The sequence below is a fragment of the Trichechus manatus genome, unplaced genomic scaffold (genome assembly GCF_000243295.1).
Source record: "Trichechus manatus latirostris isolate Lorelei unplaced genomic scaffold, TriManLat1.0 scaffold00071, whole genome shotgun sequence".
Classification (NCBI taxonomy): domain Eukaryota; kingdom Metazoa; phylum Chordata; class Mammalia; order Sirenia; family Trichechidae; genus Trichechus; species Trichechus manatus.
The window spans coordinates 3,380,085-3,407,672 of NW_004444007.1; the positions used below are offsets into that span (position 1 = coordinate 3,380,085).

The 27,588-nt window shown below is 38.1% G+C and overlaps 1 protein-coding gene across 1 annotated transcript in view; it reads right to left on the minus strand.

Annotated features, from left to right (window-relative positions):
• Window positions 1-231: 231 nt before the first annotated feature.
• The window catches only part of SLC39A8 (solute carrier family 39 member 8), a 79,499-nt gene continuing 52,142 nt past the window's right edge, over window positions 232-27,588 (minus strand). The window contains exons 4-6 of the mRNA XM_023734706.1: window positions 3,622-4,015; window positions 3,269-3,453; window positions 232-865 (exon numbers count right to left, since the gene is read on the minus strand). Coding sequence (XP_023590474.1) covers window positions 716-865; window positions 3,269-3,453; window positions 3,622-4,015 — 729 coding nt within the window. The 3' untranslated portion in view covers window positions 232-715. The remainder of the gene's footprint in view (window positions 866-3,268; window positions 3,454-3,621; window positions 4,016-27,588) is intronic.

The following is a 27,588-nucleotide window of genomic DNA, read 5'->3' on the forward strand; positions in this document are numbered from 1 at the left end:
GATCAAAAAAAAAAAAAAAAAAAAAACCACAATTCTAGTTTTTTTTTATTTCTGCTAGAGAACACACTTAGAAATAAAGCAGCAGACAAATTCTGAACTTAGTAGGACTATAAAACTTTATTGATTTCATAATTCATAGTTTTGTAAAATAGTTTTCAAAACAATCCTACAAGTCCCTAAATGAAATACAAAACAACAAAAACTATGCGCAGTATTTCCTTCTTGGGTTCATTAAGGCCTGGCTGGAATCATTTTTATCTGTGTTGCATACATTTTGTTTCTCTTCCACAGTTTGATGTACTTGTTCTTGAAAGCATTAGAACAAATTCATTTTAACTGGAACTGAACCACTCTGAAACCTCTTGAACCTTTGATTCTATCTTGTATGTTTCTCTGGGTCTTGGCATCTGAATGACTGTAGAATGCATATCTCTTGCTTCATGATGGTTTTCTAATACGCATGTAACATAGAAAAGTGTTATTTACCAAAGATCCCATATACCAAGCACTTCAAACTGGAACTGAAAACATTTAGAAGCATTTGTAAATACAAATAATGGTCTACTTCATCGATCTGAAACCAACAATTAGTTTCCTTGGCCTACAATTGAAAACAAAATTATCTTTTAACTAAGTAGGATTAGCTTAAAAATCCCTTCAGAGATGTTTTTCTTTATTAAATGCCTTCTTTAACAGCACCATCTTCCATTTCCTATTACTCCAATTCAATGTCTCCTGCAAACAAGGTAATGAGCAGAATGGCTACAAATCCAGTTAACATTCCAGCATTCTGAATCATGAAGAAGGTGAAATCCGTTTTTCTTCCAGTTACCTTTTCTCTCAGCATGTCATTCATCTCGGGAAACTAGAAGAAAGATATATTGTTAGATAACTGTTGCCATCTTCTGGTAAAACATAAAATAGTCATTTATAGACTTCTGTGGAGGTAAAATGATCATTGATTTCTGATGTTTAAATATTTTAGCATAGATAGCGTAATAAGGATATCTGACCCTATCATCACTCACCATGCAGAAAAGTACTCAAATAGTGTTCTTCAACTGGCCCAATCAATTGAATGAGATTTACTTTATTCTTTCTTATTCATTCTCTTTAGTTCTTTTTCTCCCCCTCCTGCCCTCTGTGTACCTTCCTTCCTTCCTTCCTCCCTGTGCTGTATCCACACCAAACTTCTTTCAAACCCTCAAATGCGTCTACCTTTTCCCTGCCTCAAAGCCTTCACACACGCTTTAACCTACCTCCTCCTGGACTCTTCCCTCCCCAGTTTTTCAGTGGGCTAAATTCTTCAGGTCTCAGATTAAATTATACCTTCTCAGAGACACTTTCCTTAGGTCTTCCGAATTTACATTAGATTCCCCCACGCCCCATTCATCTATCATCATATATATTGCTTTTCCTTTTCTTTCATAGTTTATTATTTGTAATTATTTACTTACTCGTATTTTTTTGTTTGTTTTAAATTTCTGTCCCTTCTCTGCAGACAGAAAGCCCCGTGGATGCAGGGACTCTGCCTATTTTGCTCACTCCAGTGTCCCCAGTACCTTACAGATTTCCAGGTCTGGTACAGAAATATCAATAAACAGTAGACGATTGATTTTTTTTTTTTTTTTTTAGAAATCACTATACATTTAATTCCTGATCTCTTCAATTTTGCTGCTTTCTGTTTGCTTTACCCTCACAAAAGTATAAGGTTCTTAAATAAATTATGTACTGTTCTAGGATTGAAGACTATAGCAGTCTCATTACAGTGAAAGCAACTAAAACTCCAAGTCCTGTGCTTCAAATCTACCCTTTCTCAGCAGATAACTTCTACTGAAAAGGCTACATGAGGAGATCTGTTAATGCCAACTTTTCAACCATATTCCAAAATGATTTGCTATATATATTGTAGCACATTGTACCTAAGCATCTTAGGGGTTTTCAGAATCCTCAGTCAATGCACGTGCCTGACGTAAGAAAATTGTTGCTAGGATAAAATGGGTGAAAGATGTGACATCATTTTCAAAAGAGTAAAGCTGCTGTAAATGTATATGGCATCATTTATTATTACTACTTCTTTAAACTGGACAACTCTAATAGATTCTGCCCTTATGTGAAATGGAAATGATGACTGGAATAAAGATAGGGTGAGACAGCAATTCTGAAAAAAAAAATACAGGTGCAGTAGTGGTTCTAACAGCTAAAATCCCTACTCAAGGATCTGCATAAACCAAGGAACAGAAGTGGAAAGCCACAATTTGGATCCAAGAAGGCAGATGAAGGAAATTAAATGATTGTATTATGTATGTAATACACAGTCCATTCAAAATGCAAAGGAAATATTCCTTGATTTTCATACACTTAGCACACTTTCATTTTCTCTCTCTCCCTCTCTCTCTCTCTCTCTCACACACACACACACACTCAGATATAAAGACATAGACATAAGCATAGATACAAATACATGCTGACCCAAAGAAGTATTGTTCAAGTTTAATTTTACAAATTTTAGTTTACCAGTTTTAGTTTAGCCCAAAAGTCTTAACTGTTTAGATCCCTGAAGAAATGCTGTTTACTCTAACAAGTTATTCGTCTTCTAAATATGATATTCTCACAAAAGAGAAAAAAAAAAGGTCCTTTGAGGACATACAATAACAGAAGACAGGGGCATTGGTGGTTCTGTGGCAGAATTCTCACCATCCATGCAGGACTCCAGGGTTCGATTCCAGGCCAATGCACATTATGCTCAGCCTCCACTTGCCAGTTAGTGGTGGATTGTGTGTTGCTACGATACTGAACAGGTTTCAGAGAAGCTTTCAGACTAAGATAGAGTAGGAGGAAAGGCCTGGTGATCTACATGCAAAAACCGGCCAATGAAAACCCTGCGGTCCACAATGATTTGATCTGCAACCATCATGGGATGGCACAGGGCCAGCCAGTGTTTTGTTCCGTTGTAGATGGGATTGCCTTGAGTTGGGGACTGACTCAATGGCTGTTCTGCTAGCAACAACATAATAGAAGATGAGGTTTACCTACCATGAGGCAAAAAATAAATCACCTCATTATCAATCAATAAGAATGTAGATAAAAAAATCAATGGAAATCACTTTCAAATTACTGTTTGTGCAAACTATTCAAGAAAAGTTATTTATTGAGCTAAGAATGTTTTAAATCACAATAAAAAGTCCTCACTGTGGAAAGCAGAATAACCCAGATGTTCATTTCTAAATTTTAAATCAAAGCAAAATAAAATGTTTTAATTTCTTACCATATCTGCCAGAGAAATATAAAGGAACATGCCTCCAGCTAGTGCAAAGATGATATATGGAGAAAAATTGTTGCCCACCAAAATGCCAAAAGCTAGCCCAACGTAGCAGGAACACGCAGAAAGAAAGTTGAATAGCAAAGCTTGTCGTGTGCTCATCCCTGCATTGAGTAAGATCACAAAGTCCCCTAGAAGAAGAAAACAACAAGTGAATTTTTTTTTTATTTTTTAATGAGATAAAAGGTAATCACCAATGTCCAACAAGTGCTCCTTCACTGTGATGCATCAGCAGGATTTTAAGAGCTTGTCACCTAAAATATATCATACCACTACAATCAAGAAGTGGAGACCCTTACCTAGCTCATGAGGAAACTCCTCACACAGGATTGCTATCGAAGTGCTGAGTCCCTGAAGCAGAGACAAGGTAAAGGAAGCCCCAATCGCCAGGCCATCAATGAAATTGTGGAGGGCATCACTGAGCGTTATCATCCAGGCAATTGTCCCTATTTCTGATAGTTTGGGCCCCTTTAAGCAGGTACATGAACTTGGTTCACTTTTTTCATCCTGTAAAATAGCAGAAAACCAATCAACATGATTACCAATTTCTTGAAAGTCTAAGGGATACAGAAAATTAGGAGATGGGTTATGTCTTGAGAGAAAAATGGTTGTAACCATAAAGTCTTTCACAGTGGGTGGCAGCCCCTTATGATTCATAACAGGAAACAGGAAACTTATGGTGGGGAGAAAGGAAATGTATCAGTTAAGACCCCCTGAGCAAGCCCCTTAAAGACATTTTACTTTTTCCTTAAAATAATCCTTTTGACTTGTATGAACAAATTCTTAATACTGCCTTCCTAAAATGTATTAAATATCAAGCTAAAAATTTGATTTATTCAAAGACAAATTTTAAAGTCTTTTCCATATTACAATTGAAATGTGAAATCCATATTTAAAGCATGATGACATCAAAAAACATTTATTTCAATCCTTTCTATGCCATTGTGTGACTGTGAGCAAATTATCTGGGCCTCAGTATCTTCAGCTATGACATGTAGAAAATACATTAAATGATTCCTTTATTTCCGAATAATTTATTAAATTTCCACTGTGTTTCAAGTATTGTGCTGGTTGTTTAGGCTGTAAGAATGTGGTCCCAACCAGCTCTAAATTTCAATTATCCTCTTAACCAAGTTTGTAAAAAATAATTGGAACAGGCTTGCCTTTACACTAATACTTCTTTCCATCTTGAAAAATAATAGAAATAGAAAAACTCAATAACAGACTGTCTGTAAGAATTTAGAATTCCATAAAATTTACAAAATTGACACAAAATCACATAAGAAATTGCCAACTAATGCATATTCCAGAAACCTAGATAAAATGCAAATTCATTTGAAGTAGTGTAGCAGTTTGCAATTAACTGGAAAACATTTGATTCCTAATTTTCCTCCCTGCAACTCTACCTAAGCAGCCAATCAATATATTTATTGAACCTCCGCAATTTGTCAAACATTGTACTGGATGTTCTGGGGACTACAAAGAAGTGGAAATAACAGCTCTGTCTTCAAGAAGCTTAGGCACCTTGGAGAAACAAGACATAAAGTATATGGCTGATTTTTTTTAAACATGATACATAACCAAATGAGAGATGCTTCCTCCAAAGCAATCATCTGAGGGGCATTACATTTAATCCACCATTACTTTTATTGCTCAAAACATTCTTGGGACAATTCTTTCAGAATTGACTTTAGAACTTGCAATACATCTTTTCACTGTTTCACTAGTGGCAAATATTCATCTTTGGGGAATGTTTTTGGTTTGTAGACACAGCCAAAAGTCATTTATTTGGAGCTAATAAATTCTTAAGTTAATATGGAACCAAAACTGGTGAATAAATTGAATGGAAAGACTAAGCGGGGGTGAGTGGGAGGCTGGTAGTAGTAGTAATGCAAAAAGAGGCAGATGAGTAGGAGGAGGAGGAAGACAGGGAGGGGAAGTATTAGAAGAAGAAGGAGGAGGAGGAGGAGGAGCAGAAGGCGAAGCAGAAGCAGAAGGAGAAGCTGAAAGTTGTACAAAAGACTCAGGAGATTAATTAGCCAGAAAGTAAAAGTAATACCACCACCTTCTTAGGATTGTTGTGATGATTAGAAGAATAAGAAGAGGAATAAGAAGAAGTACAAATAGAAGCAGGAGGAGGGGGATGAGAAAATAGCAAGAGTGTATAGTATTTGTTATGCGCCAGGCATTGTTCTAAGCACTTTAGATATTTAATTCATGATAAATGCAAGTACGTACTACTAGTATTACCGTTTTATAGTTGACGAAACTAAAGCACAGAGTGGTTGGTGAGCTTACTCAGGGATACACAGCAAGTAAGCGGGTTTCTCTAATAACACTATTTTACTACTCCAAATTTTTTTTGTGGGGAGGAGTATTTCCTGTTTGTAATAGAATCTGAAGGCAAGTCACAAGGAGAACTCCCAACCCTCCCCCCAAAATTATTCTAAACACAAGAAGCAATGTTAGAATAAGTATTTAATCTCCTTTAAGAGGCAAATATCATTTCATAAAAAGAATTTCATTTGTCCTAAACTATAGCCTTTTTACTTTATAGATACATCTTAAATGCACAACATAATAAAAAATAATGATTTAGAACATGCCAATTGGGTGTTTTGGATAAGAAATGTCCGACAAGAGGGAGCAATTACTGCTGAAAGAGAAACAACAGTGGTCACGGCAAAGCCACAGAGGAAGTGATCTGGGCTCTGTAAAAACTTATTGCCAAAATACATTTAATAAAACGGTATTGAGTAGAAACAGTTGTTTTCATCTTCCAACTTGGACAACCTAATCATACATTTATAATTTCTTTATTTACTTGTGTTGGTTTAGGGCAAAGACTGTATAAGACTAAGTCTTGACTACTTGAATTTACATATGGAGTCTGTATACAATGCCCTTAATTCTGCAAAAGAAATTAAATTAATATATCAGGCATGAGTCGCTCACCTCTAAGTACAGATACTATTAAGTCTATTTATTATGCCTCATATTAGCTCTATAAACTTAGGTCCCATATAATACCATTGGGTAGGTTAACAGGTATACATTTTTAATAGTTTTAGAACAAACCAAAGTAAGCAGAGTTCTTTTGTACTTCACCTGTAACTAAGTCACTGAGCAGAAAGCACTCTTAAGTGCAAGTCTTTCTAGTTCGGTTACTGAGTATTCTTCTCCAACCCTCCCACCCTCCACCTCTTCTGTTTGTTTGCTTGCTTCCCTGTTTGACTGGTACATTAAATATGAGGCTATTTCTATCCTCAGCCAGGATGAGGTAACTCAATCTAGTGAAAAGAAATCCAGGAGAATTGAGCTCTAGCTTGGCTCTGACAACAATTACTGTATAATCTTAAGCAAGACTCTTTTATCTCCCATGTTACTTGTTAATGGAAATGAAAGTCAAAGCAAAGTCATCAGAATTGGGAGAGAAAGACTATCATGCACTAAAGTTGTAAGAGGAGAGGAGAGACTCAGGAGAGTGCTAACATAAATTTGCAGAGGGAGAAGGAGAATAAGGTGGAAGAGAAAGGCAAGGAGGACAAGGAGGAGGAGGAAGAGGGGATAAGGAGGAGAAATTGGAAAGGGAAGAGGAAAGATAAGGAAATAGGTTGACTATCCTTCAGCAGAATATGGATCATATAAGGAATGGCTTACCCCTGCAATGAAATATTATGTAGGGTAGAATAGATGATGAATATATTTTTGCATGTGAAGATGTCCAAAACAGTGTTAAGGTATATATATATATATATATGTGTGTGTGTGCGTGTGTGTGTGTGTGTGTGTGTATACACACACAGAATTGTTTATTGGACACCTTTTTCGTAAAAATAATAATTATTATTATAATTACATGATGGTCTAAGTGCAAATATATCTGGAAAGATATATACGAAAATGCTAACTATGGTTCTCTCTGGGAGATAGTACTTTGATAATTTTTTTTCTTACATCTTTTCGGGATGTTTTTGTTTTATTTCTTTTCACTCATTAAGCATTATTTAAATACACCAAAAACAAAAGAATAAAGTCATGTGGGGAGGGGGTGAGAAAAAAGCAAGAGGGAAAAGTAAACCTGTGAGGACATGGGAGTTATCACCAGTGAAAAAGGTGAAGCTGGGGAAGCAGGTTGCCAGCCAGGTTTTGTTTGCAATGAATTATGCGTCCTTCCCTCCAAGAGAGTGCTTTTTTTTTCATTGAAGTGAATCCTTTTTGGTTTGTTTAAAAGCTCTGGAGAGTAGCAGGGACACAGTTAGACCCCATTCTGTACTGGAAGAAGCAAGGTGAGCTGCAATTAATGAAAACGTGTTTATGGCTTATTATCTTAATGTTTTATTGATAAGAAGGCAAAGGCAAACATCTATGACAGACTTAAATTCCACATTCCATGTGCCAAACTGAAAGAAACGTGCAGGAGGAAGGAAGAGTTCTGCTAAAAAAGAAAACCAAGCCAAAAAAAAAAGTAGCAACCCACCAAAAAAATACAGTGAAGATGGCAAAATGAAATATAAATGCCAGCAAACTAAACAGGAAAATTATATGCAAAGAAATATACAAAAACGTATGCCCATAAGCGAGAAATTAATGTAATATAAATGAGAACAATAAAATGTTGTTTAAAGACTGCAAATAAATGAGGGTAAGATTTAAGGAACACAGCACTGGAAGGCAGACTAGCTTAATGATTATAGGGCACAGGACTTGGCATCAGGTGAACCTGAGTGAATAATGGCTCTGCTACTGAAGAGCGCTGTGCACTTAGAAAAGTTACTTGGCATCTCTGAGCTTCAGATTCCTCACATGTAGAATGGAGAAGATACTACTAGCATCTTTATAGGATTGTTGTGAGGATTGAATGAGATAATGCTTATAAATCACTAAGTGCTCCATTAATTAATATTATTATATCACATACATCATTGCACCTGAAATAGTGCTGATGAACACAGCATTACTACAAGGAAGAGAAACAAAAACTGCCTAAGGCAAAACTGTGCAAAGAAAAAAAAATTTATCATCTCAGATCTTTATTATATTCAGGAGTCTACCGACCATGAAGGAGCCCTGGTGGCACAGTGGTGACAGCGCTCAGCTGCCAACCTGAAGGTCAGCAGTTCGAACCCACCACCTGTTCCATGGGGGAAAGATGCGGCAGCCTGCTTCCTAAAGATTTACAGCCCTGGAAACCCTATAAGGTCGCTATGAGTCAAAATCAACTGGACAGCAGTGGGTTTGGTTTGGTATTGACCATGATGATTACTGGATAAAAAAGGGAGAAAAATTAAATCCACAAAGAAACAGCTTCAGAAAAGTGATGGGGAGCAGAGACTTGTTTAAAAAAACAAGGAAAAATTTTAACAAGGATGGGTGAGCTTGGGCATAAATGTGTTCTTGGAGAAAGTCCAGCTATTGAAGTTCAAAGTTGTATAAAACAGTCAGGAGATTAATCAGCTGGAAAGTAAAACCCCCTGTGAAAAGTATAAAATCTGAGTTAATAGGTTTATATGAATCAGATAGTTGATGGGGAGTAAAAGAACCTTAAAGATGTAAAGTAATATCTTGTGTATGTATAGCACTTCATAGTTTACAAAGCACTTCCATCTGTTAACTTCTTCACTTTCTTTTGACCTTTACAACAACCTCATGAATGAAACAGGACAAAAGCTGGTATCTTAATTTTAGAGATGAGGAAAAGGACAATTCAAGAATACAAATGATTGTTCAAAGTCACACAGAAGGCTTTGGAATTAAACTACTTAATTATTTACTGAGCATCTATTTTGTAGCAGGCAGGAATTATGCTAAGAAGATATATAAATAACAGAATCCTCATCTGATTGGAATTCATAGTCCAGAAAGGAATCGCCAAGATTCAAACTTCAGGTCTGTGATAAATAGCTCCCATTTGCCTATCTGAAATGGTTCTCCACCCTTCTCCCCCTGCTGTCTGCTCCAAGGCTGTCCTGAATGGGCCACCTCTACAGGCTCCTTGTCCTCTGGTTTCCATTTGGGTCTGACCATTAGGGAGTCGTGGAAGAGTTACAGAGAGAAAGAGAAAGGGGAACTCAGGCTATTTATGCCTCTGATCTCCCTTTGTGGGCTCCCCTCAGGCTGTCTGTGACCCTCAAATGAAGGCCATAGTTTTTCTCAAGATAACTCTTTGCAGGTTCACCCTCCCCTCCACCCTTTAAATCTAGGGGTGGTAACAACTTTGCCATTCCTGATCCATGCACTATCCCTAGTGACTAACTTACAACCCACTCACACCTTATAAATAAACCCTTCCCAAATTATCCTAGGAGACTCTGGGTGGTGCAAACAGTAAACACACTCAGCTGCTAACCCAAAGATTAGATGCTGAGTCCACCCAGAGATGCCTCGGAAGAAAGGCCTGGTGATCTACTTCCAAAAAATCTGCATTGAAAATAACCTACAGAGCACAATTCTCCTCTGACACACATGGCGTCACCATGAGTCAGCAACAACTCAACAGCACCTAGTTTTAAATTATCCTAATTTGAGTGTGTCTTCTGTTTCCTATTGGGATCCTAACTGATACAATAATAAATACTGTGGGAAATGGCCATAGGAAACAGACCCTCAAAATGAGATTCTTTAATGGGGTTTCTCATATGCTCAAGGTATGGGGTAATGGACATGGGTTACCCATAAGGTGGGCTGCATTTCGGAGTGAAGCCCAGAACACAGAAGGTCTCTGCAAGGTCTAGGCATGTTGCAAGCTTCCCTTCCACTTGGGTCTTAGGACCCATCAGCCCCAATGAAACTGGGAGAGCCTATGGCAGACAAAGATGTTATAAGGAACTTCTGGCAAGCCCTAATAGAGAATTACAGTGCAGCCTCCTAGGATTTTAGAGTAAAGTCATGTCCTCTTCTGCATTAACAATTCTCTTTTTCAAAAGCAGTTCCTGGCTTGCTCCTGGGTAATCATAGAGACAGATTTTCTGCCCATGGAATGCTAAGTGACTTTGGGATCTGAACTGCCCAAGATGAACTGGATGCTATTTTATCCCGCATACCATAAAATCAGATATTCATATCAGCATTCCACTATTAAATGAAAAAACATGCTGAGGCTGGTCTTGACTCACAAATAAATTGTAATAGTAGGTGATCCAGACTCTCTCTCATGGTATGTAATCCTAATGCTTCATCTCTTCTTCCTCAAATAACAATAAGACTTCATGGGGAGTTCCCTATGGCCAGTGTGATGGTTAATTTTATGTGTCAACTTGGCTAGGCTGATTCCCAGTGGTTTGGCCAGACACTGACTGGTTTCTGGTCCATAGTGTAATGTAATATATAATGTAATCACTTTCCATGTTGTGATCTGAAGTGATCAAACAATCAGTTGAAAGGAGAGTTTCCTTTGCAGTATGGTTGACCTCCAAAATATAAATGGATATTCAGACAGATATCTCTCTCCCCCTCCCTCCTTCCCTTCCTCCTTTCCTCCCTCCCTCTCTCTCTCTATCTCTCTCCTCTCTCTCTCTTGACCCAGCATTCTTCTCATTGCCTGACCTATGGATCTTGGGACATAAGCCTGCAGAGGTCTCGGGCCTGCCACCTGAACTACAGATTTTGGACTTTCTAGACTCCCACAATCCTATGAGCCAGCAGAGTTCTCCAGCCTGCCACCTGATCTGTGGATTTGGGACTTGCTAGCCCGCACAATTGTGTGGCCATTTCCTTGAAGTAAATCTCTCTCAATCTCCCTCTCTCTCTCCTTATATGTGTGTGTGTTTCTCACTGGTTCTGTTTCTCCAGAGAATCCTGACTAAGATAGTCAGTTAACTGAGGATAGAGCTGTAGGTGTGCCAGCACCAGTCAGCTATACAATCTTACCCATAATGAACCTTAAATACACTCATAAAGGGAAATCCTCCAAGTGGGCAGAACTTTGAGTGGAATATCTGATTTCTGGTTCTATAGAAGAAATGGCCTGAAGTAGAGATCTACACTAAATCTTGGGTGAGTGCTAAGGATTGGTGAGTTGGTCAGAGACTTGTAAAGAACAAAACTGGAAAACTGATGGCAAAGATATCTGGAAAGAAATATATGGATGAACCTCTTATAATAGGAACAGAGTGTGAAGATAATTGTGTTACATGAACTCTCATAAGTGTTTATTACAGAGGATAACCTCAATAATAAAGTGTACTTGAAGATCCAATTGTAAATATCGCTCTCTCTTCATCGGTCATCCCAATGTTTGCTTAATGGACCCACAAACAAAGGGGCCATAGCGGTGGAGAGAGAAGCTATTCATGGGTTCAGTATTCTCTTCACTTACTAAGAGTGATCTGGCTTACCAACACTGAAGAAAGACAGTGCTAATGCTGAGCCCACAAAAGAGTACCATTGCACAATGAGACAGGAGCGACAAGATGGATATACGTGGCAGTAGGGTGATTACATCATGGTATTATATTGGATCCCTCCCATCCATACCTTTGCACTCACAAGGATATACACATATGATATGCCTTCCCTGGCTTAGGTGTTTCTGCTAGGACTATCATTCATGGACTTACAGTATACCTAGCCCATGTATCCTACACTCAGTGACTCCAAACCATGTCTCAGCAAAGAAAATGAGAGAAAGGGCTCAATCCATAGAATTTACTGGTCATATCACTTGCCCCTCACTGAAGCAACTAACTGAATGCAACTGTGGAATGCCCTGCTGCAAAGACTCAGTCGGGTGCAAGCAAAGAGGTAACACCCTGAGAGGTTGGATTTCTGCCGACAGTATGTGGATGTATGTTTTCAACCAGCAGCCAAATATATGGTGCCATCTCCCTGTAGAGGATGCACAGATCCAGGAACCAAGGGGTGGGAGTGAGAGTGGCCCATCTCACAATCCATCTGAAGAATTCTTGCTTCTTGTCTCCAAGACCCTGGACTTGGTAAGTTTGAAGGTCCTCATATCAAAGGGAGTAATTAGTCCACCAAGAAACATAATTATTTTCTGATTAATTGGAAGTAGAGACTAATTCCTAAAAAATGTGGGTTCTTTATGCCTCTAAATCAAGACATAAATGAGAAAGTCACTATGCTGGCTAAAATAATGACACTAAATTATCAACGAAAATTGAGTTGCTGCTACAGAATGAGGACAAAAGCAATGCTTGGGACTCAGGGATTTTGATGGGGCACCTCTTAGTATTCCCTTCCTGATAGTCCTGGTCAAGGGAAAGCTGCAGCAACCGAATAAAGACAAGAACACCAAGGACTCGTATCTTGCAGGTATGAAGGTTTGGGTAACCAACCCCACTTGGAAGGGAAGGTTGCCCCTCAAAGTCATAGCAGACAGCAATGTAATCATAGAAAGTATAGTGGAAGGAAGAAGCTATGATTATCTGCTTAGGCCTCATGACCAGCTATTGAGGGGAGAAGCAGCTACAATTTATGTTCTTTAACTGCATCTTTTCTCCATCCTCCTCTGCCAATATTTTATACGAAGAATACTAGTGGTGGCCAACATTTTAGTTTGAGATTACAATATTATTGAAATAACATCACATAGTAATGGTGACTTTATGCAGCCCCTGTGTTGAGGACATGCACTTTTCACCCAGATGAAGGACAAGAGTGGAGGTTGATGGAAAAAAGGGGTAGAATATGCCAGATATCTTTCTTTTTTTCCCTCCAGATTCACTTTCCACCTTTCTCTTTCCAGCTCTTTGCCCCATGAGACCTGTATGAACTCTGTCAAAGGATTCACATGGCCCTGGCTTCCAGCTGGTTCCAGCCAAAGAACTCTTAACACAAAATTGGAAGGAAGGATGAAAGGGAGGGCTGGGCATTTATTCCCTTGGTTCCCTCCTTGAGGGGAAAATTAGGCTGGCTATGTCCCCAGTTAAAGATCACTGCTCCGCTCACAGTCATTTTCTCTACAGGACTAGCTCTTTCCAAGTTCTAGTAACTTCTTCTTTTTTCCCTTTGGATATATGATTGTTAACAGCTCCACTATTACTAGCCCCAGGTAACTGTACTCTCCCCTACACCCGACCCACAGTTTTGTAAATTTTCCCTTTGGGAGTAATCTTCTTCTATTTATCCTAAATTGAGTGTAAACTGTCCCTTTGGAAAGAAGCTTTTCTCTATTATTTATCTTTATTTGAGTGTGCCATTTCTTTCTGGAAAGGACATGTCTGATTCTAAGCCTAATGTTCATTCCATAACATAACACTCACTGACTCGATATATACTATTGATGTTGGCAAAAATATTGAATATACCACGGACTGCCAGAAGAATGAACAAATCTGTGTTGGAGGAAGTACAGCCAGAATGTTCCTTAGAAGGACGGATAGCAAGACTTGGTCTCATTTACTTTGGACACGTTATAAGCAGGGACCAGTCCTTGGAGAAGGGCATCATGGTAGGTAGAGGGTCAGAAAAAAAGAGGAAGCCCCTCAACGAAATGGACTGACACTGTGGCTCCAACAATGGGCTTAAACACAGAAACGATCGTGAGGATGGCGCAGGACCAGATAGCCTTTCATTCTGTTATACACAGGATCATTGAAAGTCAGAACCAACTCGATGGCACCTAACAACAACAACAATGGAAAAAGTAACATAAAGGATTAAATAGATATGAAAATATTATGAAGAGTTAAAGTCACTCTACAAATGTAAAATTTTAATATGCTTTGTTTTTATGGCTGGATTTTCTAGTGATTTCAGTGCTTATATGTCATACATAGTGGTTCTTTGTTCCTTCCATTAGCCATGAAAAGCCAGTTTCGGCTCACAATAACCAAACTGAAACTTCATATGAGAGAGGCAAAATTAATTTCATCTTCAATGCATATAACCAAATATAATTCAAATGCATTTAGCCTCTAGTTATTTGGTTTCAGAAAAACCCCATACCTATTTCCAAAACTCTCTCTGCTAATGAAAATAACCATTCACAGGAAAATAACAACTTCCAGAAACCTTGAAAATTACTTCCTTTCTCCATCCCTTCTGTGGGATGGGAAAAAAGTTGTTTTGGTCTTTAGAAGCTGAAATAATTGCCTTTCATTTTCAATGTGGGACCATATCATTTTACTGCCTTGAAAAAATAATAATTTAAGGGAAACCTGAGGGATTTTCAAGAAATCAACTACTATTTTGCCAATGGAATTTAAAGTATATACTAATTAAATATTTACAGTTATCCTAATGGTCTATTTACACCACTCTAAAAGGTTGCCTACTGTTGGTACAGCTGAGGACAGCATTAATGCTCTGGTAATTTGGGAAACAGACTATCACTTCCTATAAAAGGCCTGAATACTGTACTCTCCAGCCCACACAACTCTCATCATTACTTACAAGGCTTAAACGGAGTCCGAGGAACCAGGAATTTGGTCAAGTTTTAACGTAAGTTGGAGAAATTGGTTGCTAAACCAAAACCAAACCCATTGCCATCAACTCGATTCCAACTAAGCAACTCCAAGAAGAATGAATATCCACATGTAGATGGCACATTATGAGAACCTTAATCTTCCTTTAAACACAATAATGTTTTCTTTTTCTTTTAATCACATGATTTCCAAGTATATTTTTCATGCAGAACAGTTTTTCAACCTTAATGTATAGTAGCTGTAAAATTTTTCTTTTAGTGGCAACCTATATGTAAAATATGGTAAGCATCTTGTCTGTTTTGAAGGGGATATCACAGTAAATCTACCAGATGGAAAATCCTGTGAAAAAGTAGATTCCGACTCATAGCGACCCTACGGGACAGAATAGAACTGCCCCGTAGGGTTTCAAGGAGCGGCTGGTAGATTCAAACTGCCAACCTTTTGGTTAGCAGCTGAGCTCTTAACCACTGAGCCACCACGCTTCCTTAGGAGGCTTAAATGGAGTCAGGGGCACCAAGAATTTGGTTAACTTTTAATGTAAGTTAGAGAAATTTGTTGATATGATCCTAAAAATCAGTATTCCCCAAAGACAGGAATATCTACATTTCTCTAGAAGCATCAAGGATTCCAGAATAATTCAGATGAGGAAACAAGGTAAGATGGGGCAGGGTTAGGGTGGAGGAACTGACCCCAAACAACAGCTGTCTGTTGTGTACTTACTATTTGACATGAATTAAGTCAAGAACTGAACAGCAGAAGATCCCACCCACTGTACAACAAATGATTGACTAGCCCTGCAGAAAAAATGGGAGTGCTCACTGACTGGCGGATAAGATCTAGAAACGCAAGCCTTTGAGGGCTAGGAGCTTGAGAAAAGTGATAAGAGCAAAGAATGATAGATGAGAAAAGGAAAGAGAGCAAGACGTATCTACAGCCACCATGACAGAATCGGCAATTAGGACCATAATAGAGGTGGCAAGAAATAGGCAATCTGCCAGCAGAGAAGAAAGCGAGCAACAGAGAGACAGAAATAAAAACTATCCTCCTTGAGAAGGCAGCCAGCACACCGGTCTGTGTTTAAATAATTCGGAAAAACAGAGGCCATCTTTACTTTATATGTGGAGAGTGAGGGGTATGGGCTACAGAGAGGTTTAGGGTACCAGGACCTAGGTGTCACTGCAACTTTCTGAAGATTTACTGACTGGTTTATGAAAATAAGTTTTATAGTGGGGAACTGAGCACAAAAGATACAGTATATACTACCAGAGCACAGAACATAAATAATACTGATGACAGTACTAATAACATACCCTCATATAGCACTCATGATATTCCTGGCACTAAGCATTTTACATATATCAAGTCATTTAACTCTTACAACAACACTATGTGGTTATGATTCCCATTTTTGGAAATGAGGAAAGTTTAGTACAGAGAGTATAAGAAACTTGCCTGAAATTATACTTCTAGAAAGGAACAGAACCAGGATTTGCATCCCTATGCCAAAGAAGCTAAGTTTGCAGTCTCTGGCAGATGAGAGGTTTTATTTCCAGTGTTGTTCATGCCCGTTTACCCAGTATTTAGCATTGTAGGCACTCAGTGAATATTTGTTGACTGAATAAATGAAGGCATTTTCTCTCATCACAGGTTCACAAATCATTGTCAAATGAATCATCTATTCCAGTCTTTCCAAAGAGCAAACACATGGACATTTATACACAATGTGAAAAGGTGAGCACAGAAAAATGTTCATTAATCAATTCCAAATCAGTTCATGTAATAAAACTCAGAGAATATAGAGGTGTTTGGTTGTTTCTGTTTGTTGTTGCCAATTCTTAGCAACCTAAAGTTACGGAGCTAGATTAAAAGTTCCTGGAGAACAGGCATTATTTTTCATTTTAGTACAGAGTTTAACACGTATTAAGCATTCAAGAAATGTTTCTTCTCCAATAAATGATGGTGGAGGTGCACTTACTGTGCTGAGCTGAATGGAGAGGTAGAATATCAAAATTACATTCTAGTCTACAGAATTCAGAGCACCTCCACTTGTATCTCAGTGATCTCTAAAGGACAGAAGGTTTTTATCAGCAGTCATCTTGCATCTCAGTTTATGAGACATAAACATTTATCAGAAGATTATTTTGAGGGAGTGCTTAAAAAAAAGAGAGTAAAAACAAAGGCAACTAACACTGTTGCTGCTTACTGTTTTCCAAGTCTTCTCTGAAACACCAAGAGATGTTACTACCATCACCCTTATTACATATGAAGTAAATGCAGTGAGAAAATGCAGAAGCCAGGACTTGACTCCAGGCTGTTTAGCTCTTAAGTCCGCTCACTAAGAAGCAGAGAGACTGCTCAAGAGAACCGTGAGTTTTTTCAGATAAGGAACTTTGAGCTCAGGAGTTTACTGCTATAACAATGGTTAGTTTATTGATGTTTGCCAGCCGGCATCCTAGAACACACCAGTGATTCGAGTACCCCTGGTTTTCAGTAGAATGCAGTAAGATGATGTTCTGAGGTTTGCTAACACTTCAGACGCACTTAAAATAATACCTCTAAACATTGAGGGGGAGGGACATTGTTCTTGAGCTTTCAAATCTACTCCATATAACCTGCTGTTTAAAGACTGCAAGCATGGATGGAAAAATACAGTTGTTTTCTTGACTACCTCTTCCTGAGTTTCTGTTGCAATTAATAAAAAGTCATTTTAGAACAAGAGGTTTATTTATTATCAGCACTATTCAACTGTTTGAACACAGTAACACTTTGAAGAAGGATTACTATCTAGAATTTTCTCTGATGTCATTGTATACCAGCCTCCACTGTGCCCTGGCTACTCTGACATTCTTTCGGTTCCTAAAACCCACCAAGCTCTTTCCCACCCTAGAGATGTTGCACTGGCTGTTTCCTCTTCCATAATATTCTTCTCCCTTATCTTTGCATGGATAGTTCATTCTTACAATTCAAATTTTAACTTAAATGGGTACCCGTCAAAGAGGCCATCCTTGGCCACCCAAATTAAGTAGCCCCAGATACCATCACGTCACCACATTTTAATTCCTATGATATTGGGCTGTGCACCTCACTGGAATGAACCAAAGTGAGAGCAGGAACGTTTTCCATCTATTTCACCACAGTATCTACAGGGTATAGACCAGAGCCTGGCATGTGGCAGGTGATCACTTGATTCATGGTAAGTGAAAAAATGATAGAATGAATGACTGAATACATCTTCTGCCCTTTAATATAACTTCACTGATTTAACTCATGGACGAACATGTCATTCTCAGCATGAAATGTTAACACAAAAGAAGTCTGATGTATCATGAAAGCTCAATTTAAGATCACTATTATTGTAATATCAAAGTTTCATGACTCTTAAGTTTTGGTCAAAGTAACAAATGCTAAAATAATTCAGAGAAACTATGGGCTATTTTTTAAAAAGTGATGTCTTCTCAGTGAAGGTTTGTTTCAATTCTACTTTCCAAATGTAAAACAATCTGTAGCCTCGAGTGTTTCTTTTGCAACCTAGAAAACTATTAAATATGATGCTCACTTCAGTTTTTCTGACACATATTTTATAACCCAGTAGTAAGAGAGTCAAGCTTTCGGGACCTTCATTTGCTAATGTGGAATGACTCAAAATAAGAAGAAATAGTTGCAAACATCCGTTAATAATCGGAACGTGGAATGTAAGAAGTATGAATTAGGAAAATTGGAAGTGGTCAAAAATGAAATGAAATGCTTGAAGATCAATATCCTAGGCATTACTGAGCTGAAATGGACTGATATTGGCCATTTTGAACTAGACAATCATATGGTCTACTATGCTGGGAAGGACAAATTGAAGACGAATGGCATCACACTCATCGTCAAAAAAGAACATTTCAAGATCTATCTTGAACCACAACGCTGTCAGCGATAGGACAACATCCATATGCTACAAGGAAGACCAGCTAATACGACTGCTATTCAAATTTATGCACCAACCACTAGAGTCAAAGATGAAGAAATTGAAGATTTTCACCAACTTCTGCAGTCTGAAATTTATCAAACATGCAATCAAGATGCATTGATAATTACTGATGATTGGAATGTGAAAGTTGGAAACAAAGAAGAAGGATCAGTAGTTGGAAAATATGGCCCTGGTGATAGAAACGATGCCGGAGAATCACATGTTAGAATTTTGTAAGACCAATGACTTCTTCATTGCAAATACCTTTTTACAACAACATAAATGGCAACTATACATGTGAACCTCACCAGATGGAAAATACAGGAATCAAACCGTCTACATCTGTCAAAAGAGACAATGGAAAAGCTCAATATCATCACTCAGAACAAGGCCAGGGGCCGACTGTGGAATAGACTATTAGTTGCTCCTATGCAAGTTCAAGTTGAAGCTGAAGAAAATTAAAACAAGTCCTCAAGAGCCAAAATACAACTTTGAGTATATCCTACCTGAATTTGGAGACCATCTCAAGAATAGATTTGACACATTGAACACTAATGACCAAAGACCAGACAAGTTGTGGAATGACATCTAGGACATGGTGCATGAAGAAAAGTAAAAGATCATTAAAAAGACAGGAAAGAAAGAAAACACCAAAATGAATGTAAGAAGAGACTCTGAAATTTGCTCTTTGAAGCAGAGTACTAAAGCAAATGGAAGAAATGATGAAGTAAAAGCGCTGAACAGAAGGTTTCAAAGGGTGGCTCAAGAGAACAAAGTAAAGTATTATAAAGAAATGTACAAAGACCTGGAATTGGAAAACCAAAAGGGAAGAACAAACACACTCATCATTTCTCAAGCTGAAAGAACTGAATAAAAAATTCAAGCCTCAAGTTTCAATTTTGAAGTATTTTATGGGCAAAATATTGAACAACTCCAAAAAAAACAAAAACCAAACCCATTGCCGTCGAGTTGATTCCAACTCATCGTGATCCTATAAGACAGAGTAGAACAAAGAGCGCCTGGTGGATTCAAACTGCTGACCTTCTGTTTAGCAGCTGTAGCTCTTAACCACTATGCCACCAGGTTTTCCACTGAACAACAGAGGATGCCTCTAAAGAAGATGGAAGGAAAACACAGTCACTGTACCAAAAAGATGTGATCGACATTCAACCATTTCAGGAGGTAACATATGATCAAGAACCGATGGTGCTGAAGGAAGAAGTCTAAGATGCACTGAAGGCACTGGGGAAAAACAAGGCTCCAGGAATTGACAGAATACCAACTGAGATGTTTCAAGGTGTTCACTTGTCTATGCCAAGAAATTTGGAAGACAGCTACCTAGCCATCCAACTGGAACAGATCCGTATTTGTCCCATTCCAACGAAAGGTGATCCAACAGAATGGGGAAATTATTGAAAAATATCATTAATATCACCCGTGAGTAAAATTTAACTGAAGATAATTCATAAAGCGTTGCTGCAGTACATGGACAGGGAACTACCAGAAATTCAGGCCAGATTCAGAATAATCTTCTGATAAATGTTTATGTCTCATAAACTGAGATGCAAGATGACTGCTGACAAAAGTCTTCTGTCGTTTAAAGTGGTTAACCATTGTATGGTTAACATTTTAAAGAATGGGAATTCCTGAACACCTAATTGGGCTCATGAGGAGCCTGTACTTAGACCAAGAAGCAGTAGTTAAAACACAACAAAGGAATACTGCGTGGTTAAAGTCAAGAAAGCAGAGAATATCAGGAAGATGTTTACCTGTGTTTTATTGACTATGCAAAGGTATTCAACTGTGTGGTTCATATCAAATTATGGATAACATTGTGAAGAATGGGAGTTCCAGAACACTTAATTGTGCTCATAAGGAACCTGTACATAGACTAAGAGGCAGTCCTTCGAACAGATCAAAGGGATACTGTGTGGTTTAAAATCAGGAAAGGTATGTGTCAGGGTTGTATCATTTCACCATACTTACTCAATCTGTATGCTGAGCAAATAATCCAAGAAACTGGACTATAGGAAGAAGAATGGGGCATTAGGATTGGAGGAAGACTCATTAACAATTTGTACCATGCAGATGACACTACCTTGCGTGATGAAAGTGAAGAAGACTTGAGGCACTTTCTGATGAAGATCAAAGGCTACAGCCTTCAGTATGGATTACACTCAACATACAGAAAACAAAAATCCTCACAGCTTAACCAATAAGCAGCATTGTGATAAATGGAGAAAAGATTGAAGTTTGTCAAGGATTTCATTTTACTTCGATCCACAATCAACGCCCATGGAAGCAACAGTCAAGAAATCAAAAGATGCTCTGCATTGGGTAAATCTGCTGCAAAAGACCTCTCTAAAGTGTTGAAAAACAAAGATGTCACTTTGAGGACTAAGGTGCACCTGACCTAAGCCAAGATATTTTCAATTGCCTCATATGCATGTAGAAGCTAGACAAAGAATAAGGCAGACCAAAGAATTGATGCCTTTGAATTATAGTACCGGAGAAGAATACTGAACATACCATGGACTTCCAGAAGAACAAACAAGTCTATCTTGGAAGAAGTACTACCAGAGAGCTCCTTAGAAATGAGGATGGCGAAACTTCATCTCTCGAACTTTGGACATGTTATCAGGAGGGACCAGTCCCTGGAGAAGGACATCATCATGCTTGGTAAGGTAGAGGGTCAGGGAAAAAGAGGAACACCCTCAACGAGATGGATTGACACAGCAGCTGCAACAATGGGCTCAAACCTAGCAACGATTGTGAGGATGGCGCAGGACCAGGCAGTGTTTTGCTCTGTTGTACATAGGGTCGCTATGAGTTGGAACCAACTCGATGGCACCTAACAACAGTAACAGTAAGAGAATGAACTAGAAAGCATCAGACCAGAGATCTGTATGGTTTACTAAACCTTCAAAGGTAATCTTTATTGGAGCTTTCTCAGCTATTAAATGTCTCTGACTTTAATTCACCTTCACTGAGTTGGTATAAAGGTTTAATAAAGTCACATTCATTAAGCTGTTTGATATTCCTAAGTAGAAGATGATTCAATAAAATAAAGTCTGTTCATTTTTCTTTGAATGTTCTGATATGTGATAACAGAAATGAAAAACAAATGATAGCCCAACCACTTTTTAAAAAGAATTGGGCTCACGTGTTTGTATTTCCGTTTTACTGATAAGAACTTAAACCTTGCAATACTTTTGAATAAGTTGAGCCACTGATTAATCTGGTGAACAAAGTTAAAGACAGGAAAGAGTCACCACTTCATTAAAATAAATGAGGAGTCATTAATTTAACTGGATTGAGATCCTCAAAGAGGGACTGAAATTCCTTATCTTCAAAGCAGACATATAGTAAAATTAAGTTTCACCACCCAATCAATGATCTGACTCTAACCTGAAGGTACAGTTAGTAAGAGTGAGCAATTACTTTGGTCTTCAAACATCTTTAGTTCTTTTTTTTTAATTCACTAATATTATCAATGAAGTATCAATAGTTATACAGGTAACAGTTGTGACCTGGACATTTGCTTCAAATATAAAACTGAACAGATATGGATATAAAAATAAATGGATACCTATAGGTGATTGTGTGTGTGTGTGTGTGTGTGTGTGTGTGTGAGACAATCTGCTTATACTCTACTATGCAGTGTCAAACACAGAAAGCATTTTGGCAAGACTACACTTCATTTTCAGTATACTTTTTGACTTTTTGTTCTTTCTAGTTTAGGATCTTTATTCTGGGTTTTAGTAAAAGAATAAACATAACATGGAATAATGGAATATAACATAAATTCTGTCTCCCTGCGTGTCTCTCTCTAGGACATGGATTTCATTATTACAACAATAAAACACCTCATGCTTGGGCAAATTTTCCATCATGCAATCCACTGAATAAAAACTACTCACCAGGTCTTGGTCCAGTATTCCCAAACTGCAGAATGTAGCATGTAAAGAATATAGCACTACATAAGTATTTTTAAATGAGCAAATACCAAAAGCCAAAGAAAAGAAAGAGGCCTCTTTTGGAAAGTCCCATAATTATGACATGGACATTCTGTATAATGCAACATGAAAAAAAAAAAAAAAAACTTGAAAAAGTTGACGTTAAGGACGGATCAGCAACAGAATCTGTGTTTTAAAATTTCCATTATGTATGCTGATTTGCAACTGAGCTTTCTACATAATTAGACTAAACAACTCATTCTAACGCCCAGAATAATTTACTTGAACCTCTGATTTTTTCCCTGATTTTTCAAGAGAAAAATGTGTTGGCATCTCAATTTTTTATATCAATCAGCATGCATAACAGAGCAACACAGCAATTCTTCATTATACTAATGGGGAAAAATTAACTTGACATCAAGTTTAATTGAGTAAAACCTCACTAATTCTTCTAAATAGGGATAAGTCCTGCTTGATTAGTGGAAGCAATTTACTATAGAACATGTTTAGGTAAATGCACTTCTCTTGCTTTTCAGGAACTCACACTAACAGCAAGTGCATGGCGTGGTAGAGGTCCCAGAAAACCTACCACAGTGTATGGATAAAATCACTTTAGCATATAAATTACATAACAGCAGCTTGGTATTTCCTTAGATAACATAAAAACTTTAGGTGCAATCTCATCTACAAATTGTTTCAGAAGCAATTGTTATAGATGCTGCCCAAAATACTTTACAGCCCAACCCATAAGCAACCTTTTTCATTGCTGTAAAAAATATAGATGATGCAACATTTGCAATTCAATGTTTGCCACTTGTACAATTCAAAGCAACCAATTACATCAATCATGTTGTGCAACCATCGCCAATATCCATTCTAGAAGCAAATTTTGAAAAAACATAAATTTATTTGCTCTGACAAATTAGTAGAACCAAAATTAACATGATTTCACTCTTCAGACAATCCTCAGTTCACTACAAGTTGTATTCTGAGCTAATTGTTAGAAATAAATACTGATTATAGCAATGCCCCCATTAGAAAGTTAGTGTGGAACAAACATGGGCTTGGGATGCAAGACCCCAGGAGGAGATCCTATCGCAGCCTTGCCATTATACTTTGTGGACTTGAGTCAGTTACTTAACTTATCTGAGTCTTAATTTACTCATCTGTAAATAGATCAATATCTATTTCACAAGGCCTATGTAGGAATTAAGCTTAAGCTCTAAAGCACCTAGCACAGTCCCCTCTATCCTTAAACACAGGCCTTTTTTTTTCTAGCACTTCTTACATCAGAGAGTATTAGCTGGGAGGTCGTAGAGGAGCTTCACCGGGTTAATGAACCTCCTTAAATTGTATGCAAAATTTGGTGGATGTGTGTATTCTTCTGGTGCAAAGTCAAGGGGTTCCAACAAACAGCTTCCTAAGGGGAATAATTAAGAACTATTGCTCCAGAGGGATTCTTCTCTTAAATTTTTCAAAATTAGAAATGGTCGAATGTTTAAAAATAATAATTAGAAGTATCCTCTTCTAATTACTAGGTTAGTAATTAGGTTACTGTTTTACCTAATCTTATTTACCTAGCAACTTCCTGCCCATCCTTAAAGACCTATGCAAGTATCATTTTGTCAGGAATGCATCCCTGACTTTACCTGCATCACTTCCCACCCCAACTTGTGCTACATCTTTCCCACCACAGTAGCTCGATTATACTCTCTACCATAGTACTTATCCACTATGCTTCAACTACTTTTTACATGTCTGTAAAGAGCCCTGGCGGCACAACAGTTAAGAGCCCAGCTGCCAACCGAAAGGTTGGCGGCTTGAACCCACCCAGCGGCTCCATGGGAGAAAGACCTGGTTATCTGATTCTGTAAAGATTACACCCTAGAAAACTCATGAAGCAGTTCTACTCTGTCACATGGGGTCACTGTGAGTCGAAATCAACTTGACAGCACCCAAGAACAACAACATAAGTACTTGTAAGAGATGATTCATAGATTTTCATTTTGCACCCCCTGGCACAATACCAGGCACGTAGTAGATGTTCAAAAAGTGTCAGTTATGTGAATAAGAATTTTTTCTTACAAAACTGAATTCATATTTGAATTTTAGTAAAAGTAGTCATTTTAATTGATGAACGGTATGCAAATCAGGTGGCAATTTAGCTTTGTTAAAAGAACTTTCCGTCTGATAGATCTGTGTACAAATCCCTACTCTGATGCTGTTAACCTCTTTGAAACTCAGTTTCTTTATCTGTTAAATGGAGATATCACATCTACCAATCAAGGTTGTACATGAAATAATATTTATAAAGTGGTGATATATTTCCTGGACATGATATGTACCACTACCATCACACCACCAACCACCCTCAGCAGCAGCAGCAGTGACAGGTCATATAAATCTAACATACTTATTAATGGTTTGCTCTACCTGACACTGACCATGGTCAAGTCCTCTACTCTGGTTCAGAGACCAGAGGAAAGAAAATCTGTGCGGGGACAGCTTCCAGGAAGTGGAGTGTAAACTAATGCTTCTGGAACTTCAAAAAAAGTACACAGGAGCAGGCTACTTTCATATGTGACCACCTGGCTCCCAGAACACTACAAAAGATCCAGGCATATTGATCTCCCCGTCTGCAATAGTATGAGACTCTAACCAGATGGAATACCACTCTCTATGTCTCACCTCTGCACTGGACAGTCATCAAGTTTATAGGCTTTGGGGACGTAAAGGCCAATATTTCCACTCCTGAAAGTGAGGACCCAGGCTTAGGGCTGAGAATTCTGCCTTTCTGCTAAAAAATCTGTTATCACTTCTAATCAACTCTTAACCATATTAACAGAGAGCTGATTCCAAGCCTTTTCCTCTTTTCTCCAACACCATACACTTTCATTACTACTTCTCACCTGCCTGAGATTAAGGCTGTCTTACACGCACTCCCCTACTCCACCCAAGAATGAGAGATGATATGACAGCAATGAGATGTTCTCTTCTGGAAGATGAAAAAAGGAGGATGACTTCTAACTGACTTAACAGGAGAAAAAAGTCAACAAAAAGAAGAAAAAAGAAAAGACTTGAGCATGCTTGTAGACTCAGGGAGGAGAGACTCAAGAAAGATAAAGAATAACTAGAAGAGGGTGTGAGAAAGGTGAGCACATTTGGAGAAAAGTTCAGGAATTAGAGGTGCCAAGTACCTCTGAAGGTGGAAGGTAAATAGAAGACCAAAAAAAAAAGAAAGTTATTGCAAGTATTTAGTTAACAATTAGAACCCCAGATCCTTGACCCCAAGCCAATGCAACAACATCCACCTTTGTTGATGATGACTGGAGATTTATTCTGTGGAGAAATCGAACCAGAGAGACCCTCAATTCAGGGTCTCAAAGCAAACTGAAGACTGCAGTGAAGTGCAGGGCTGAAGACAGGGGACGAGGTCAGAATACTTACAGTGCCCCAGTTCCCTTCTCTTCCCACCCCGCTTTACAATATGGGCAGCCAAGAATATACTCCACCATTCCCATGTCTAGGAAGGAATGTGGAGAAACCAGTCATCCAAGAGAAGAGATCAGTAGACAATCCACACACACACGCAGAGTTTCCAATCAGTTTTTTGAAATTTCATTCTTTTTAAAGAAGTAATCACTTTCCAATTTTCTCTGCAAAATAGATAATATTTCATTTATGTTATGCAAAGGCATACATTTTGTCTGTTCTGTCCCACTGATGTATCCCCAATGCCTAGAACACTGCCAAATACATATTAGCTACTTTATGACTACTTATTGAAGGAGCCCTTGTGGCACAGTGGTTAAGAGCCTCAGCTGTTAACCAAAAGGTTGGCAGTTTGAATCCACCAGCTGCTCCTTGGATACCCTATGGGGCAGTTCTACTCTGTACTACAGGGTCGCCAACTGGACAGCAATGATTTGGTTTTTTGTTGAAGGAACTAAATACATTTAAAATATGTGGGATTATCATGGGGACACAAACACTTCAAAACTGTTCTTTATATTTGTAGAGTTTTCACTTCATATCAGTTATTAACAAAGCAATTCTCCCAAATATCGTTTTGCAGCTAAATTCCACTTCATTGCACCTCCGTTTTAAACAGTAAAACCCACGACAGTCAGCCTCTCAAAATGGTTGATTTTTATTTTTCTTTTACTAGAAAAAATAGATAGATCATATTGCTTTATATTTATGGGAGCTATTCTTAAATGGAAGAACAAGAGATTTCGTTTAGAAAGAGAGAGACAGATAATGGACTGCTGAAGGAATGAGCTAGATGGTCCCTCTAGTGGTCCTGAAGAGCTAATACACGTCCCAAAGTACCGAACATTTTTTAAGGAATCAACACCTAATAAATATAGTCCTTCTAATGCTGTGGATATAGGGGTTGAGGGGAAGATCTACCAGTTTCATAGATACTAAAATTATCCCTCCACATGTCTACCCTGGAAAGGCAACGAGAGAAAAGAACAAGGCAACTGTCACAGGGTGAGATGTAAAACATTACCTAGAGGCAATAATTGGAGAAATGGAATCCTGGATCCCCCCTTCCTTTCCTCCATACCTGTCTTCTTACTTCCCCTTTACTACCCTACCTTTCCTCCAAAACACATACACACACACACACACACACACACACACACCCACACACACCCACCCCACATGAACTGCTGAGCCTAACATTTATTGGATCTGGAACAAGGGCCTTTCATCATTTGTCTCAATATTTAAAAGTTATAATAAAGCTAACAAACTGTTAAATAAAACACCTTCTATCCTCTTACTGTAACAAATATGCCTTCATGACAACATTCTTGTAAATATACATAAAGCTATGATTTGTAGATAACTGGATATAGACAGAATACAAAAACTTTAATTATTGTACATCTAAATATTCTGTGATGGGTCAAAATTGTCCATATATATAATAAAATATAATATAATAAAATAAAGACT